Source organism: Triplophysa rosa, linkage group LG11, assembly GCF_024868665.1.
Source record: "Triplophysa rosa linkage group LG11, Trosa_1v2, whole genome shotgun sequence".
Classification (NCBI taxonomy): domain Eukaryota; kingdom Metazoa; phylum Chordata; class Actinopteri; order Cypriniformes; family Nemacheilidae; genus Triplophysa; species Triplophysa rosa.
In genome coordinates, this window is record NC_079900.1 from 16,586,210 (window position 1) to 16,605,476 (window position 19,267).

The 19,267-nt window shown below is 39.6% G+C and overlaps 1 protein-coding gene across 1 annotated transcript in view; it reads right to left on the minus strand.

Moving 5' to 3' along the window:
* sdk1a (sidekick cell adhesion molecule 1a) overlaps positions 1–19,267 on the minus strand; it is a 295,667-nt gene that overhangs the window by 5,335 nt on the left and 271,065 nt on the right. Inside the window, exons 33-42 of the mRNA XM_057345051.1 lie at positions 18,512–18,582; positions 17,722–17,854; positions 12,660–12,716; positions 12,152–12,253; positions 6,748–6,863; positions 5,250–5,436; positions 3,409–3,546; positions 3,172–3,333; positions 2,824–2,949; positions 1,776–1,940 (exon numbers count right to left, since the gene is read on the minus strand). Coding sequence (XP_057201034.1) covers positions 1,776–1,940; positions 2,824–2,949; positions 3,172–3,333; positions 3,409–3,546; positions 5,250–5,436; positions 6,748–6,863; positions 12,152–12,253; positions 12,660–12,716; positions 17,722–17,854; positions 18,512–18,582 — 1,257 coding nt within the window. The remainder of the gene's footprint in view (positions 1–1,775; positions 1,941–2,823; positions 2,950–3,171; positions 3,334–3,408; positions 3,547–5,249; positions 5,437–6,747; positions 6,864–12,151; positions 12,254–12,659; positions 12,717–17,721; positions 17,855–18,511; positions 18,583–19,267) is intronic.

The window sequence follows — 19,267 nt, forward strand, 5'->3', positions numbered from 1 at the left end:
CTCGATTATTACAGTGCACATGCAAAACGTCCCCTCGGGGTTGCTAGGGTGTCCTTTTCTAGTTGCCAGGGTGTCCTTACGCGGTCATTAAAGAGTTCTGACTAGTTGTTTGGACTTGGGAGGGTGTTCTAGATGATTCCTTATGAAAATGAATAAGAAAAACAAGCCACGAGGCATCATCTACATCTGCTGCGTAACCGGCCTAAGCAAGCAGCACCTCGGAACAGATGTTATTCCTTCAGACGTATTCAGATCAGCAGTGAGGCATGTTTATCCGCACGTGTCCTGTCTGTTCATCTCTAGTGCTCTGGAGTCAGCGGAGGCTGCAGTCATATCTCTGATGGACCGCTCTGACAGAAATATTGAGCTGCAGTGACATCAAGACTCACACAGATTGCAGCGTGCCTGCCGTATGAATATTTCAGTCTCACGACACGCCAGATGCTGATAACGCGCTTAGCTTTTCCTTTACAAACACACCTGCATGACTTTCAGAACGCTGCATTGATTACCTAAAAAAATGAATACAGAGATACAGTACGGAAGTAGCAACCTTTAATATTGTTTAACAGTTTTAACCACGTTAACTTTGATAATTCAGTACATGAAATGACAGACGTCTTAGGGGTAATACTGTAATTGTGAATCATTTACAAAGGTTTTGTTCCTAAGGCTTCATAAAGTAGGAGTTTGTCTATTATGTGTTTTGAATGCATGCCTCGTGAAACCCATTGACATCTGTGTGATATAATTATTACATAATGTAAAGCCTTTCAACCACAGTATGATATAACCTCGGGTGTAACATTCAGAGATACACACGTCTTGACTATATTTGTCCACAACATAAACCTCCAGTGCCTGACGTACCTTATAAGGCTTTAGCTTTATAAATGACCTCACCTTCATCTATGAACTCTCCTTATACAAAAAAAGACTGAAACTGGTTGTAATATCTCCGATAAGGATGCTGACTGTTCAAGAGGCACATATTTCGAACGTGGTTGCTTAACCGCAGGAAATAGCAAAGTCCAAAGAGTGGACAAGCCTGTAGTAAAAACAAAATCATAAAGATCTCTTGAAGAACTTGAAGGTGAAAGCTAGTCAGCAATGAGATCAGATGAAGAACAGACCTCAACAACGTCACACACTTTGCTAAAATCTTCAGGATGCACATAGGATTACCATCAACAACGTGAGTATAATTATTCAAACACTTCGCCATACATCGACAACCAAAAAGGAAAAAAGCAAAGGAAACTTTTGCACTTAACAATGCGCAGAAAATTTGAACGTTTTCTTACTAAACACATCGTTATCACTTGGTGAAGAAAATCCCCTTTGTGCTATGAGAGCGGAAGTGACCCCATTAGAAATGTACTGTAAATACATTTCAAATAAATGTTCTTCTTACTTAATATTTTACTTGAAAAGCAAAATGACTGATGGTTGGGTTGTGTTTTCTAAGAAATGAGAAAAATTGAGTTTAAACAAGAGACAATAATTGTCAATGGGGTTTAGAAAAATGAACTTGAATCAAGTTTCTTTTTTACGTGATTAATTGAAGTTTATTTTTCTTAACACCAAGTCTACCTCAAGTACACCAAGTCTTATCACCAAGTCTCCCTTAAGTCTTCTATACCATAAGAAGATATGGATCCTAAGGTTCACATGTGTATTACAAGAAGCTCACATCCAACCTAATGAATATGAACACTAGCTGATGTACTACTCAAGATGACTCATCATAGTCAAGCTGAGGAAAGTGCAATTACCTGACATAGCAGCAGAGGGCGCACTAGGCTCACCGTAGCCAAACTCATTGATCGCCAGGACTCTGAACTGGTAGCTGATGCCCTGTCTGAGGCGGTCCAGATTCACAGACTGAGAGGTGCTGGTGGGAGGCAGGTGCCGCACAAAGGTATCCCACAATCCCTCATCTGTGCAGACGAAGGTCACATTCAATGAAAATGTCAAGCACTAAGATCATTACTGGGTCCCATTACACTTGCTTAGCAGATGCCGAAAGCAAGAATGCCTAGTACCTGTTTCATTACCTAACATGTAGTGTTGTTCAATGGGAATATATCCATGATGACAGGAAAAGGCCATTTACTTTCATACCAGTAAGAAGTACAAAATGTTCAGTAAATTCACTTCATTTACATTCACTTAAACATAAACATCCTTACACCATTTACTCACCCTCTTGTCATTTCCAACCTGTATGACTTTCTTTCTTCTGCAAAGCACAAAAGAAGATATTTTGAAGAATGTTGGTAACCAAACAACAATGGCCCCCATTGACTTTCATTCTAGAGACACAAAACCATATTTCTCAAAATATCTTCTTTTCTGTGTTCCACAGAAAAAGGAGTCATATAGAGGTTTTAAATGACACGATGGTGAATTGGTTTGTTAATATTTAATATCAAAAACTTCACATAAAATAACCTGCATTGTAAGAAATGTCATTGACAAGTCATGTGATGCAAGTAAAATTCAATTCAAGACATACAAACTGCTTACGTGAAAGAAACGTCTGTCGTGATTTGTGTGTCTATTCTGATGACCATGGTTCAGTATTAAATTTATCATGAGAGGTCGAGCAAGGAAGCCTGACAGACACCCGCTCATCTCTGATATGATGTCGTGAGTGACACAATGACTTGTGTTGTATGTAAATGTATTTTAAAAATTAATCTGCCAAGTGTGGCGAAACATTAATCTTGCATCTAGTTTGCAACAAGTTTCGACCACAACAATGCACCAGCTCTCAAATCTAAAACTGAATACATAAAGCAAAAATCTTCGCTGATGTACCTGATGGACGTGCTTCGATGACATAGCCGATGACGTGACCTGCTCCTGTCTCCCCAGGTGTCCAATGGATATTGAGCATTGAGCCGGTCTTTGTGATTGACATTTCTACAGGTGATCCAGGAGATCCTATGCAGAGAGGAAAACACGTGGTCAGTTAAACAAGGATCCAACCCTTGTTTTAAAACGAATGTCTACACCATTGTGCTATATTGATCTACGCAGGCTTTATTTCACAGCCTAGATTTCCGACGTCCCCCGGTGATGAATGTGTAATGCTTGCTGTTCTCAGCAACGCAGATCTCCAGATTTCGCTGATGTTTGTGTATTTTTCAGGGCTGTGTAGTTCACCTTTGACAGGGCCGGCTGTAATGTTGGCTTCCGCTTCTGGCCCGTAGGCGATAGTCTTCGCCTGAACGCGGAAGCAGTAGGCGACACCCTTGGTCAGGTCTCGAACCTTCAGCCAGCGCTGCCAGCTGCCACGGATATCCACAGTTACTACTTTAGTCACACCTGATGGACACATAAACAAGATTAGTTTTCTCAAGCAACAAAAAAGCCACAACAGACAAACCACTTCAGCCAGACCTTGAATAGGAGCAGTGGGCTCATACACCACCCTGTAGCCCTCCACCACGCCGTTGGGCAACAGAGGGAAGCCCCAGGACACATTGAGGGTGCTGCTGGTCACCTCAGAGAAACTGATGAAGCTAGGGGCACTGGGGGCTGCAACGAAAAGAGAGGATTGGAAAAGAGCAAGAAATAAAGAGATCCATTCTCATCCTGCAATAAATAATAAAATACAGACAGATACAGATCACTACATTACAGCTATAAGCCCCTTGAGGTCAATGAGAAGCACAGCGCTGAAAATCACCTAAACCGTGGAAAAGAAATCACTGTAGTGGATGGTTTTATCATCTTTCTTTCCATCTTTTAAAACTGTCAGGCTCCTTTCTGTTATCTGCAGTCAAGAGCTGGTTTTATTTAAATAGTGATTACATTGAAAGAGATCTAAAAAAGCGCATAACTCTATAACGTTTGGCACGGTGTTGATTTTACTTAAATTAAGGCTGCGATTAAATTGACTGTTTTTCATTTTAGAGAGTTGATTTTTTTGAACATTAAGTTGAGCTGTAGAGTGTTTAAAGGGAACGTTCACCCCAAAATGAAACTTCCGTCATCACCCTCTTGTCATTTAAACCTTGTATGACTTTCTTTCTTCTGAAGAACACAAAAGAAGATATTTTGAAGAAAACCGTTGGTCCCCATTGACTTGCTTTGGTTTTGTGTCCATACAATAGAAGTGAATGTGGACCAACGGTAAAAAATATCTTCTTTTGTGTTTTGCAGAAGAAAGAAAATCATACGGGTTTAAAATGACAAGAGGGTGAGTAAATGACAGAATTTTCATATTGGGGTGAACTGTCCCTTAAAGGGCGACCAAGGAACATAACTTAAAGGGACAGTTCATCCCAAATCGAAAATTCGTTCATAATTGATTTACCCTAATATCATTCTAAACCTGCATGACTTTCTTTCTTCCGCAGAACACATAAGAAGATATTCTGAAGAACGTTGGTAACCAAACAACACTGACCCCCATTGACTTCCATTGTGTAGACACAAAACCAGCAAAATTCTTCAAAATATCTTCTTTTGTGGTCAACAGAACTGTCATAAAGAGGTTTTGAACAGCATGAGGGTGAGTAAACAATGACTTGAATTACATTTTTGGGTGACTGTCCCTTTAACAACTGTATTAATATAAATTCAACAAGATATGAGGTCACAGGTGCACATGAATGATTTGTTCTACAACAGCTTTCAATGTGACTCATTTCCTCAGTCACACCTATCTGTATCATAAACAACATTTAAATCAAAACATCCAGTACAAACTCTTACAACGCTAGCTGTCCGCTATGCAAATCCGTCCTCTTACGCAAGTGGCTTCAGGAAATGTCAAAGAGAGGAAGAGGGGGGAGAGTTTCCTCTGTTTGTACAAATGAGGTCACGTCAAGACCATTTGAATAATTTTCAAATAGTTTTTTTGAGGTGACTCGTGGGTAAAGAGCCCCTCCCCGTCATTCCAGCGAGGTGGAGCCTGAGGTCAAATCATTCCGCGCTTTTGCGTAATTCATTCCGACAACATTTATAGACTAAATGATTTAATGCAGAACACATGAATTGCTAATGTGAATGATGCAACGGTGATATAACGCCACATGCGCCAAAACTTGATCAAGTGTCAGCCTGGTTTTCATGCATGGTGAAGAAGACAACGTGGAAGTGGACGTACTGCCCTTGGCGTGCCGTCTGCGGTCAGATTTACGGTTTAGCCTTTAAAGGTTTGCGCTGACGTCAGAGGGTGGTGCTGTGATCACGTTTGAATAGGAATATAATGGCAGTGAATGATTTGTGCATACCGGCTTGAAGAGTGCGCCCCCTCCTGGGCTCACTGAACGGACCGTCTCCAGCTGCGTTGAAGGCAGACAGCTTCACCATGTAGTATGTGTAACTGGTCAGGTTCTTCAATCTCATGTTGGTTTCTGGTCGAAAGAGAATCTTAACTCTTTCAGTTTCGTTCTGATTGTCCATCTCCCAGTAAAGAATCTACGACAAAAATACATAGATGAGACGTGAATGACACGATACGCAGATGAACATTATACAGTGGCTCCAGAAAGTATTATGCATAACATGACAAAATATTGTCATCTGTAAAGAAAAAGCTACACAATTTTATCACACTTTTACAATTACTCTTCACCAACTGGGCAGTTCACCACATTAAATATGGACATGTTTCACTAAAGGTGCGACCACACTAGACTTCATGTACTATTCACTTTCAGTTGCATGCATGTGAACGTGGGAGAGAAGAAATACAAGTTCATGTCGAAATGCTCCGTCTTTTGCTGCCCACCAAAGTTCAATGAACTTTGACTTACAAAAACACTTGTGGTCAACTGAGGATCTAAATTTTACATATTGATCTCTAAGCTCAATACAAATACAAGCTTCATAGCTGTGTGGTTTACGAAATTCCTGGAGCGTGGTAAAATATTGCTAACCATTGCAGTGTTTTTAGTCATTTGCATACAAGCCCAGTGCACTAAGCTTAAAGGAATAGTCACACTAGCCCCGAAATATGAATTCTCTCATGTCATCCCAAAACTGACTTACTTTCTTCTGCAGAACACAAAAGAAGATATTTTGAAGAACGCTGGTAACCGAACAACATTGACCCCCATTGACTTCCATTGAACCACTGGAACATTTCTCAAAATTTCTTCATTTACGTTCCACAGAAGTCATAAAGAGGTTTTGAATGACATGAGGGTGAATAAATGATGACAAAATTGTTATTCTTGGGCGAATTGTTCCTTTAACATCTGACCACCAAAAGTATTTAAATATGTTTTATCTTTATTTGGAGAAGATCTGCATTATTGCGAAATGTTTTGCTTAACTTTACGTGACTATATTCCTGTTTAACAAAACACTAAAGACTTTTCAAATTCAGATAAACTAATCCTGCTGTGTGCTTGATCTCTCACAACTCGAGCATTCACTGAAACCAGCTGTAATCTTCGCGTGAACATGAATCTACCGCAATGGCTCCTGGACATTTTTATATCAAAGCCATGTATATTTCAGCAGAAATTCACTTAACCCTAACACCCTGATCATTAATTCACAAGACGAACGGGCAGAACTTTTAAAACATACTGTCTAACACCATTATCCATTACGGTAAATCTGAGAAGAATTTTAGCAAAATAAAGACGGAACTAGCTAATCTTCTGCCCTAGAGAGCTTGAAGTGATTGACAGCAGAAGCACAGGGAGGAGAGAGAGACAGAGAGAGAGAGTGGATAGTGAGAGAATAGAGGAGATGAGATGGGGGGTATGGGGGTGTTACCTTATATCCCTGAATGATGCCATTTTGGGTCTCGACGGGGGGCGGCTCCCACTGGACCTCCAGCTGAGTGGATGACAAGGTGTTGATCTGGATGTTCTGAGGGGCTACGGAGGGGGCTGACACAGAGCAGAGGAGACACTGTAAATACATCACACTCAATCCCTCCAGGTATCCACAACCTACAAAAAGACATCTACTGTGCCCTACAAATAAATACACACAGACGATCAGAGACTCCAGCCTGTTGTGTCTGCCTTGAATGTCATTCGGAAGAGGCACGGGAAATACACCCTATCCGTCATAAATCACAGCTACACCCCCAGACAACAATAATCCAGAATGAAAAAAGAGAATTTAATATGACCAAATGCGAAAGCGGAGATAGCCGTGGGAGCGAGACAGCTCGTCTATTTCTAGGCTTGAAAGTTGAGTTTAGGTGTAGTAAAACTGGCTGAATCATTTATGAGCGGGGCTGAATTACGGCTGTGGGCAGTGGAGTTCAAGAGGGGCTGGCTCAAGAAGCACAACTGAATGAGCTGTTAGAATACGATGACGAGCTGATTTGATTTATCCAAAGGTGGCATGCTAACTCAAACGGAACCTTGCAATTGAGGGATTGGAAATGCTCTACATCTGTACTGAGGAAATAAAACAGCTCAAACCAGATTAAACTGGTATACTGGTCTTCTACCCTGACCAGCATCCAAAACCCTCTAAAACCAACTAGACCAGACTGAGCAGGCTACAAATCACCTAAAACCCCAAAAGCTTTTTTTCAGCAGGCCTATGCAAAAACACAGTGTGCCACAACAATAGTGCTCATGATGTTAAGTTAATTATTTATTTTATTTTTTACATTATATTTTATATTTCATTTTAACTTTTTTATTTTATTTTTACATTATAATTTTCCTTTTCCGAGTCTCGTCTCGTCTACTTATTTATTTATTTTATTTTTAAATTTTTCATTTTTAAATGTTTCTATTTAATTTAATAATTGTTTCATAATATTTTTTATTTCATTTTTCATTTAATTCAATTTTTACTTATTTAATTTCATTTTTTACATTATATTTTAATTTAAATTTATTTAAATTTTGTTTAGTTTTGTCCGTCCCAATAATGGGATACAACCAACCAATGGGTTTGTTTTTCGCACATAAAGCATTCTCGTCGCTTAAAAAAATTCAACTGAGCCACTTTCCGTGGATGGACCAATTTAACGATGTCTTTAGTACTTTTCTGGACCTTGGCAAAAACTGACACCATGATGTCTATGAGGAGGCCTGGAAATCACTCGGATGTCACCTAAATATCTCTATTTGTGCTCCGAAGAAGCCGGAAGTTCTCTAAACATGTTTAACGTGATGTGGGTGAGTAAAAAATCACACAAAGTAGACTTTTGGATGAGCTATCCCTTTAATGTTGCTATGCTAACAATACCAGTCCATTATTGATACTCACCACTATTAAAAGACAAACATGAGAATGTATTTAAGGTTTCTCTAACTTTGTCTACCATCTGGACGATTGTTTTTACTAAGCTTGTTGCAATGCATTCTGGGATTACTTTCTCAGTGTTGCATTCAAGCAATATTGCCTGTCTTCAAAGATACCTCATTCTGGCCTATTTGTGAGTTAGCTGCCTACCTTCTGGAAGCTTACCAAGTTTTTGAACAAAGTTACAGTTTGCAGATATTGCACTTTAACTGTAGCGTGTCCGCAGGGTGGCGGAAGGCTATAAGGGCACCGTCGCTCCCTGCCTCCCTGTCCCCACCCGCGGCTCTGATCCCTCTCTGAGCGTCTTCAGATGTTGCCGACCTGACGTTAATCAGCGGGAAATTCATTTGTTTGTTTGGCAGTCCCCCCTCCTGCTGCTGGGAGTAATCTCCACGCCTGGCCCCTTCTAATGATGCTGTTAATAACCTGATGTTGATAACCCTGCCTGCTTCACCAGCTGCTTGAGTTCCCTATGACAGATTCATACTTACTGCTTCATTAAACCCCTTATGAGAGGAGGCCAAAAATTCTGCAAAGGGGTGAAAGAAGTAAAAAATCCCCACACCCTGTCCTGCCAACACTCTCACCGTGACTGCTTATATTAATCCTGTGCTGCCGGTGGAACAATCCTACAGATTTCCATAAATAATCATGGCAGTGAAATGCAAAACTTTGCAGCCAGCGAAGAGCTTTAACATCTTGTCTGTGCGGTGTCAACCGGTTACCACCACTGGAGTGGAATTAAACAGCCAAAACGACAGTTCGCATTTGTAGCAATTTGTCTGCGTTCGATACTTTTTAGCATATAGTTGAAATGCGGATATAATGCATCTATTTTCTTGCAGTGGGAGATTGTTTTTCCACTAAAGGCTCTTTCATTGATCATTTGAGATGCCCCACATGAATATAGATTTGTTTCAGGCGGTGTCGGTGATGAACGTACACGCTTTGGTTGTGTACCTGATATAACAGTGCGACAATTATCCGTTTCCTGTGGAATAGTTGGAATGTCATATCCGGCTTTCTCTGTTGGCAGCTCATTAGATGAAATGCTGGGCTCTTCAGCCAGACAGCTGGATATTACTCAGTCAATAAATACACAAGAAAAATGACTGTCTTCAGCAACACGATAACTTGAGCTCAACTTGAAGAGCGCTACAGATTCAGCAGGACAAGCTGCTTTGTCGGATGTCTGATTATAGACGGGACGAGAATGGAAAGCAAAGCCAGACTTCTCTATAAAAAACTGGGATTTGAGCTCTCTGCTTATTCAGTCTTATTCAATCTTTCATATCTGCAGGCACTTCAGATCCATGTGGTGCACTTAGTGTATTTATACACTTGATTCCTCTTAAAAAGAACAAAACCCAGACCCTTTCAAGTGGACTGAGTGAAAAACAACATGATGTGTGTGTGTGTGTATCTCTGGCCCTAAAAGTGAGGTCATGTTTCAAGGATCACTTTGGTTGAGTCTCAGTTCACTTTCTTTTGTCTTTACATGTTATTTAAAACATTTACATGATTTTTTCCTCATTTTATATGTAGAATATAAAAATACCAGGGCTGTCAAATCGATTAATTGCAATTATTCGATCACAAAATACTGTATTTGTTTGTGTTTATATAATATACTGTATGTATGTGTGCTGTGTATATTCATAAATGCACAAACATACGTGTATATGTAACAAATATTTAAATAAATATATATATATATATATTTCAATATAATGTATATCATGTATAAATATAAATATATATTATACATATTTCTTTAATATAGCGCTTTCAAACGATTAATCACGATTTATTGCATCCAGAATAAATGTTTGTGTTTACATAATATAAAAAATATACACATACATGTGTATTTAGGAAATATTTATATGTATTTATTTATATTTACCGATAATTAAAATGATATATAAAGAAGTATTATTATTATATTTTTCTTAAATATTTACATTTATGCGTATGTGTTTATGATACAAAATTAATATGCACAGTACACAGACATATATTATGTAAACACAAATGTTTATTCTGGATGTGATTAATCGCGAGACAGCCTTAATATATACACGGTGTGTGTATTTATATAACCACACATACTGTACAGTATATTATATAAACACAAACATAATTTTTGCAAAACACAAGTTTGTACATTTCACTGGGACTTTAAAGTGAAATTGTCACGGTCCCACCGTCTTGTTTATGAAATTCTAGTCGTGTGGTGGGATCGGGGCAGAGTCCTTGGGTTTTATGTGGGAAGGCCATGAGATGTTTATGTTTTTACCTCTCATGTGTTTTTCCAGTGTCTCCTCTCTGTTCCCGCCATCTCGTTTCCTCGTTATCCTTCCCTAAGTGTTTGATTACCCACACCTGCCCCGTGTCGTTATCCCTCGTTTGTCTTCCCTTTAAATACCCTCTTGTTTCTTTGTCTTGTGCTCGTGGATTGTATTGTGTATGTGTTCATGCCGTCGCCCGTGGTCCTGTGTTGTTTGAGAACTGTGAGTCTTGTGTTTTTGCTTTAGTTTTATCCTGCCTTGTTTTAGTTTAAGACGTTGTGTCGCGTTCCTTGAGTTTAGTTATTTGTCTTGTTTTCATTTTGCCCCCTCGTGGGAAGTCTTTTGTTTTATATATTTCTGAGTTCCGTTTTCCCCATTGTGGGTGTTTTTGTTTGTTTTTTTGTAAAAATAAATATATCTGTTAACCCCTTCACTGCCGTTGCCTGCGCTTGGGTTCTTCCACCACGAAAGTCGTGACAGAAATAGTACAAACTTGTATTTTGCAAAATTAAAATTCCTATTTTTTTCATGAAATATTGCAGCGTTTATTGAAAATAGCTTATCAGTGCGAGTCATTCTTTTTCAAATTCACGTGTCCTCATAATATTCAGTTAAAATCTGAAAATGCACTTCCGCCCTCTAGTCGCTATCCATCTCAACTGACGTTAGACGGCTTGGGCGGAGCATCTGTTAACTCCTCCCCTTTAACTGTCAGTCTGCTGCCAATTCCATTTCAATATGCGACGGCTATTTTTATACAACCAATCAGTTCGCAGTGAAAAACATATGCCACGCCCACTACTTTTCTCATTAGAAATTCCGTTTCACTCAGACATGCGTCAAAATACGGAAGAAAAAATAATCGCAACTTCTGGTTTACGGGGACTTTAATGCATTGAAAAGTGGTCCTGTTAAAACTTTAAATGATAAAAACAAAAGTGTTTAATTAACATTAGTTACAATTTGGACCTAAATGGACCTTAGAATAAATTGACCTTTATGTGCACAGAAACAGAAAAGGCGTCCTACCTTTGTACAATAAACCTGTAATACTCAAGAGTTATGTGAAATTTTACTAGTTGCTCATTGAAGCCCTTCGTGGTCATGTAGCGTTTAGCGGGTCTCTGTTTCGCTCACATTAGGCGTCTCTGCCCACTGTCCCTGCGTTCCCTCTTCATGCCAATCCACTAAGGGAACACGATTCATATCTGTCAGCTCATGTCGAGCCTTACTCCCTGAAGGATACTAGATAAAGCGTGCTGCTGTGTTCTTGGAAAGTATTACAGCACAAGCCTTAAGGATCACAAAAGGAACATCCATCGACAGTGGTCAACATCTGTGAGGATGAAGGAGGAGGGATCTGCTCTTTCATTAAGACAGTCCTCTGGTGGGAAAGCAAGCTGCTCTGGATTTGACAGAAGTCGGCTCAATATTTGAAAACCCATCCAGCTAAACAACAACTGAGATGTGCAATTTTGAAAAACGAGATGCACTATACGCCTTTTAACATCAGGGCGTAACAGTAATATAAATGAAAACGTACGGTTCAATTTGGACATAATCTGCATGATATCAGTTTGTCATAATTTTACACCAAAGACAAAAATGCTTACCTGCTTCCCCGACAAACACCTCTACCGGAGCACTCGGAGGACTTTCACCGATGACGTTGTAGGCAGTGATCACGATTTCATAGCGCCTGTATTTCTGCAGCTCTAATGAGAATCCGAAATTACAAAAAGAAGGTCTGTAAGGGCACTTGAAAGATGTATGTTGGCTTTGAGACAGCAGAACACAAGAAAGAGAATTCATTTGGGTGGAAACCAAAACATCTCTCAGATCACCACCTGCTGTTCTGTAGTTTGGGTATGATGGTGGACATTTATAGCAACACTGTTTCCGAGCTCTTTGAAAAGTATTATTGACATGATCTTTGGGTGAACATGGGAGCAAATGTCTTTGGTCTCATATAATGTGCAAAAAGATTCATCTCAGGGCCAGAATGTTCCTGGTGAGAGGAGCTGGATTAGAGGAATCTTGTTCTCCAGACATGGAGGTATTTGGGGGGTTTTAATATTTTGGACTTCAAACGTAAATGAGAGACAGCTCAATAATACTCACGTGTTAGCTCGAATACGGTTAATGAAGGATTGCTGACAGTCTTCACAGTGCTTTTGGCTGTGAAGGGGAAAAGGAGAAAACGGAACCATTACTAGAGAGTCAGCAGAGATGGAAATGCACAAATCAAAGGGATATTTCATCATGGCAGTAAGACTTTGGTTTTCAAAGTTGCTCATCGCACACTTCTCCGAGAGATTGATGAAATTCCACAATGCTCATCTCGGCTTTGGCTCGAGCCCGAATCAAACCCCGGAAGAAACCAAAGCGAGTCAGTGATTAATGATTTAAAAGTCAATACAGAATGCTATATAACAAGCTGAGGTGCATTAGGGACATAATAACTGTTTTTAAACATATACTACTACTGCGTCAATTGGGGAAACCTATTTCAATTGCAAAAGAAAACCACTGAACTCAAACATAACATGATGGTTTCTTTATGAAGAATTGACTTTATTTTAAAATAATTTAATTTAATGCTTTGTAGCCTGACAACAGACTATGAAAAACAGTGGTAGGTATTTAAAACTTGTAATGTTATTTTATTGTAGTTTTCGCCAGTTGACAAATACATTTATTATTTAAATTTAAGTAATTAAGTAAGTTAGTTTGTCCATTTACTGTATTCATAAAATTTAGTCTATTTTATTTTGACTAAAAAAGCACATAATAGGATTTATAAAACAACTAGTTCTGGTCCTTGATTATGATTGGTTGTGCTGTTCTAATTCCCCAAAACACAGCTGACCACACTGCATGAGTATCACTGTGCCACTCTATGTTGCTGCGTCTTTGTTGCTTGCTTGGCAACCACTTTGTTGTTTCTGAGGATTGTTTGGCGCACAGATATATATAACTAGATGCCTCATTCAAGCACTCCAGATACGAAGACGTGTCCGCCATCTTGGAACGGTCCACTGACGTCACTTACAGTTTGCCAAAATGCCACAACACTGGCTGTGAAAATCACAGGGATTTAAATGAAAGAAACAGTAAATACGTTTTCATAATCATACAAACGTATAACTATAGTTGCAAACGCACAGCCATCTTGCTTTTGAGTGTTCACAGACCGGCTTGGAAGGGTTGCCAGATCTGAGCAAAAAATCAGACATCATGAGCTTAATAACCCTAGTCCAAATAACAGAACATTCATAAATAAAATCATCTTAAGATTGACAGCTAAATAACAAAATCACTCCACTTCCAACAGTTAAAATATACCCCAATTCCACAGAAAAAACGCAGACTTGGCAACACAGACCGGCTCGCACCTTTCCAATATGGCGGACGACCTATGAATAGAGGCCGATAGAAAAATATGGTGGCCCTGAACCGCAAGGTGAAAAAAATCATTGTGGGGAGAAAAATAAAAACTGTATACTCGATCCTTACTGAGCCTAAATCCGAAGACTTTTTTGCTCTTCCAAACTTTTTTTTTGCTCTTCCAAACTTTTTTTCCCTCCGAGATCAACACAAGTGAGAAAAAAAAAATGGCTAGGCAGTCGTGGCCTAATGATTACAAAAGTCGGACTCGTGACCAGAATGTAGCCGGTTCGATTCTCAGGGTTGGCGGGAAACGACTAAGGTGCCCTTGAGCAAGCGGTGTTCACACATCAGCCGAGACCCGCATCACTTTGTCACCGGTGGTCTGCCACTGGCCCACTATGTTAGCTGGGGATGGGCAAATGCAACGTCGTGCTTGTTTAGATTAATATACAACTAAAACCAACTCCAGGGGCCCGTTTCAGAAAGGAGGTTTAGTGAAAACTCTGAGTATATTAACCCTGAAATGAGGAGAACTTCTTTCGATCCCCTCCCCCTTTTTAAAGCGCAAGTAGTGTTCCTCATTCATTCATTCATTCATTCATTCATTAATACTGTCATTCATGGCACACATTTTGATCACACAGAGACCATCTCAGTGACGAAAATGTCATATGTGCTTTTATAGAGGATCCTGTATGTGAAGAGGCTTCATTAATTCATATGGATGTTCTTTGATTTCAGGAGAGCAATTTAGGACCCGAGTGGAATTTTGTCATTTCCCTGTGCATTTTTATTAAAACAGTAAATTTTTTCTTTACAGCGAATTAGATATATAAAAATATACAGTATCTCATCCCTCCTTACATCAATAACATCGGCCATCGTGGCCGTGTATTACATCAGAGCAGATTCTTTCCCCTACATGTTCTCACAAATGGTAGTTTTCTATAAAAGATAAGAAATGACTTAATAAAGTGTGTAAATAAAGTGCATGAATAAAGAAATTAATAAATACAGACAAATGCAGAAATGAAGTGATAAAGATAATAACAATGAATTTTGATGTGCAGCCGTTCCTAACCAAAGCCAGGGTTTGAACCGATGATCAGTCTGAAACTGACACGAGAGTCTGTCACCCTAAAAATTGTCCTATACACCATGACGTCATCACTAGAGCAATGAGTAGTGATTATTATTTCTGTTTATTTCTGTTGTTTCAATAATTTATTCCTTCATTTACTGATTAATTTGTTTGTATATTAGTACATTTATATTTTTAATAATTGAAACTTAAGACATTTACAGATTAAAGCACACTAGTAAATGCCTCGCTCTCAAGCGCTTTCTGCCGCCATGTTGCTTTTTTTGGTTGCCGTTGTCATGGTGAATCGTAATATCGGAGCTCCATTGATCATGGCTTGTCGTAGTTGTGGTGCAAGCGCTTAACTCAAGGTAAGTCTACCCAGAGTTGATAGAACTTACTCAAATCAGCTGTTCTGAAACAAGTTTCACATCTCTGTGTTAAACAACTCAAGAGTTCACATTTTAACTTGAACCTCCTTATTGAAACAGGCCCCAGCTGTCAAACATGTCAATAAATGTCGTAGTAATCAAATGAAGAGTTCAGATGCAGAACCCTATAAAAGCCACCACCGTCACACAGTATAGGCTACATTAATCAAATAATTTTGCTTTTAAACCTGCTAAATACTACACTCTGCCCGGTCTGAAATGTCTGGTATTGCTGCAAGTAAATATAGGATTAAGTCCTCTAGAACTTCATATAACCTTATTACGTCTTGATTCGCATAATTGTTTTATTCAGAGTTAAAGCGGTCAAGCATATCCCTTACAGAAAAGACACACGAAATTCACATGTGCAAAAAACACGTGTGATCACATGTGAAATGTGTATTTTTGGAACATTTTGGTGTGAATTCCATGTAAATTCCCACGTGAAACCAATGGGATAACATGTAAAAACCCATGGGATAACATATGAGACATGTCTCCACATGTGATCACATGTTCTTCACGTCACCACATGTCACACATGTCATCCCATGGGTTTTTACATGTTATCCCATAGGTTTCACGTGGGAATTCACATGGAATTCACACCAAAATGTTCCAAAAACACACATTTCACATGTGATCACATGTGTTTTTTGCACATGTTAAACACATGTTGTATACATGTGATCACATACGAAAAACATGTGAAATTCATGTGTCTTTTCTGTAAGATTTCATGCATACTGATAGATACCTGGTGGCCGAAGTTGGTACCGCATGCTGATGTTAGCTAGCCAGAAAAAATTCTGAGAGAGAGAGAGAGAGAGAGAGAGAGAGAGAGAGAGAGAGAGTCTTCGGACTCAGGAAGGATCTAGGACACTGTTTTTATTTTTCTCCCCACAATGAATTTTTTTCACCTTGCGGTTCAGGGCCACTGTAGAAACAGCTGCTAATGCGGCATCTAGTTATTTATATCTATGGTTTAACAGATCAATAATATTTTTCATTAATGTCATTACATTTTATTTGCTGTCTTTTATTTTATGAAACCTTTCGACATATTTGGAATAGATGTTTTATAAAAGCAATAAGCCTTGATTTACAGTGATTTTTTTAAAAGCTAAGCTTCACGTTGTGTATAATAAGCTTTTGTTAATCAATGTTATAAAATCAATGTGAAACATGGCTTCTTGGCACTTACTGATTTATTTGATCAAGTAAAATATTTGTTAAACAGGACATGTTTCAAATGTATCAACAATATAAAAAATGACCGGAATGAAATACATGTGAACGCAATCCTTGTTAAACCTGAGCTCTTGAAATAAGTGTTAAGGATTATTTATCGCATGTAGTGTGTTGTTAAGGAATTGACGCATTTTGACCGGCACAAAACGTACTGTTGTCGTGATGCATATTTTGTCTTCCATTTTCGGTGAAGAAATAAAAAACCTTTAGCAAACAACCTATTTTCTTCCTCAAGATTCCTGTTGATAAACTATAAGGCAACATAAATTGACATGACTTCAGCACATCAGCCCTAGAAAGTGACAATAAACCCTTGTTAGCTTCTGGAGTACCTGCTAACTTTTCAATGTAAGCTGTTAAGCCTGAACAAATAGAACATAGCTTGGGTAATTTCCACTTGGCATTTAGGATGATTTAGGGAGGCACATTCGGCACTTAGAAGACCTCAGATTTGAACATGTAAGATGAGGCTTGAGGCGAGAGAGAGAGAGAGAGAGAGAGATATTGCACTCCTGCCCTGACCGGTGCTGAACATCGTGAAAGAAATTAAATATGCCTGTGTGCTCGGCTGCTCTGGGCTTGTGCATTTAAATGCTGTCAACACTGCTGAGTCCAATTTGTCAAAGGAGATTTAGCAGCGGAAAAAAAGCCCAGCGGTGCGCTTGCTGCCGAACGCTTGAGCTCAAACCCATGATGCCACACCTCACACAGACCGAGCACGTAATGAGTTCGCCTCCGCTCAGTCATCCGTCCAGAATGTATTCTCGGGAAGGATGAGCAGAGGCGGCGTTAGCGTTCAAACCTAACTGCACGACGGATTTCGTAATTCATTTCAGTAATTTGAGTCCAACCGGAGAAGCGGCGAATTACAGTATCCGTCCGTCTCTCCTGCGGCACATGTCAGAAATTCCGAGCTTACAAGCTTAAGGAATTCCTTGAGAAAGATATTTTTTCCAATCGCGGGATGGGTTTAGAATGTGTTCAAAGCAGCGCTCGAGCTATAAATCATGCTCTTGGGTTCAAGAGCTACCTGTCAGTTCGGTGCGAAGCAAGGAGCTGTTGACGGCCCTCTTTGACTCCTGCGGAGCGGTGTCGTACTGGAGTTCGCGGTAGTAGATCCGATAGCCCACCAGAACTCCATTCACACTCTCTTCTTTGGGCGGCTGCGAAGAGACAGATTAAATTAAAGGTCACATTCCACTGGCTGGTTTCACAGTCCTTATTATAAAAACTCTGATAAAAGACGGCCCCAGCCATAACTGACAGCCGCCAGTGACTGATCTGCCATCGCGTGTCTGTGCGCGACGCTAGCTGTGAAACGGATAAGATAAATAAAAGATGAGGATTTAATTTCAGAGCCATTCAGTCGGCAGGTAATTAACAAAGCCGGGAGTAATCAACTCTTCCTACGGTTGCGCTGATACAGAACAGTGCCGAGAAGATCCGGGACTCATAGGTCAGTGAATAAAGGTTTCAGCTACTAATTAATATCCCGTCAGATTGCGGGATCGCTGTGTGCAAGGGTATTAATTATCCCGGGGCCCTCTGCGAGCTGTGCGGGTATCAATACTGCGTGTCATTAATTTATGCACACCTGCATCAGGAATACCAAGCAACGCGTGGCAGGCTGCTCAGACAACGAGACTGCCTACTGACAAACATCAAATCATTAAACAGAACAGGGCTGTAATTTAATTGGTGATCGCTTGCAACATGCAGGCATTCTTCTCAGGCTGGAGCCGCTTTGTTATCTGCCCATCAGATAGATGTAATGGGGGTCAGAAGTTCAGTTTGGTCGGAGTAGAGCTGCATTACCGTACCTGCCACTGCACCAGCACGGATGTCGTCGTGGAGGGTTTCACAGCTTGAATCACCGGTGCCTCGTCAGGAACTGCAGTCACACAGAAAACAACATTTAACACGTGAATACGTTCACGTAAAATGCGATGGAAATTCTCTTTACACTGCAAAAACTGTTTCTTAAAGGTGCAGTGTGTTGTTTGGTTCAACCAGGATTATCAAACTGACATCAATATCTTTTATGGGTGAGACAAACATGCAGAATACCGTCGCCCCAAAGTCAAGCTGATGTCGGGTTTGTGTATTCTGAGAATTCGTACAATTTTGCATCTCAATAAAACCTTTTTAATGTTTTAAAGAGTAGGGCACTTGAGTGGAATGTTTCTCTTGACCTTACAAACTTGATCTAAAGGTGTCTGCTTAAACTGAAATTGTGCAAACAGTTTTCAGTACAAAACTTACTTTTATTTCATAAAAGTATTACAAGTATTTCAGAAATGTAGGACTTGGACTGAATAATGAAAAAACAGTTAATAAGAGCCCATCATTACTGAGCCCCGTAAGAGACATGGTGGTGGTAAATTTATGAGAAGCGAGAAAATAATGTTTCAAACGTTCCGCGTTCCCTCGCAAAACTTTTGCATTCACCCGTGAAACACTGTGATGTCTCGCAATCGTGAGAACGCAAAATATTCTCGAGGAACACAAAAGTTTTGTGAGGGAACGCAAAATATTCTCATGGGAACACAAAGTTGTGTTAGGGAACGCAAAATATT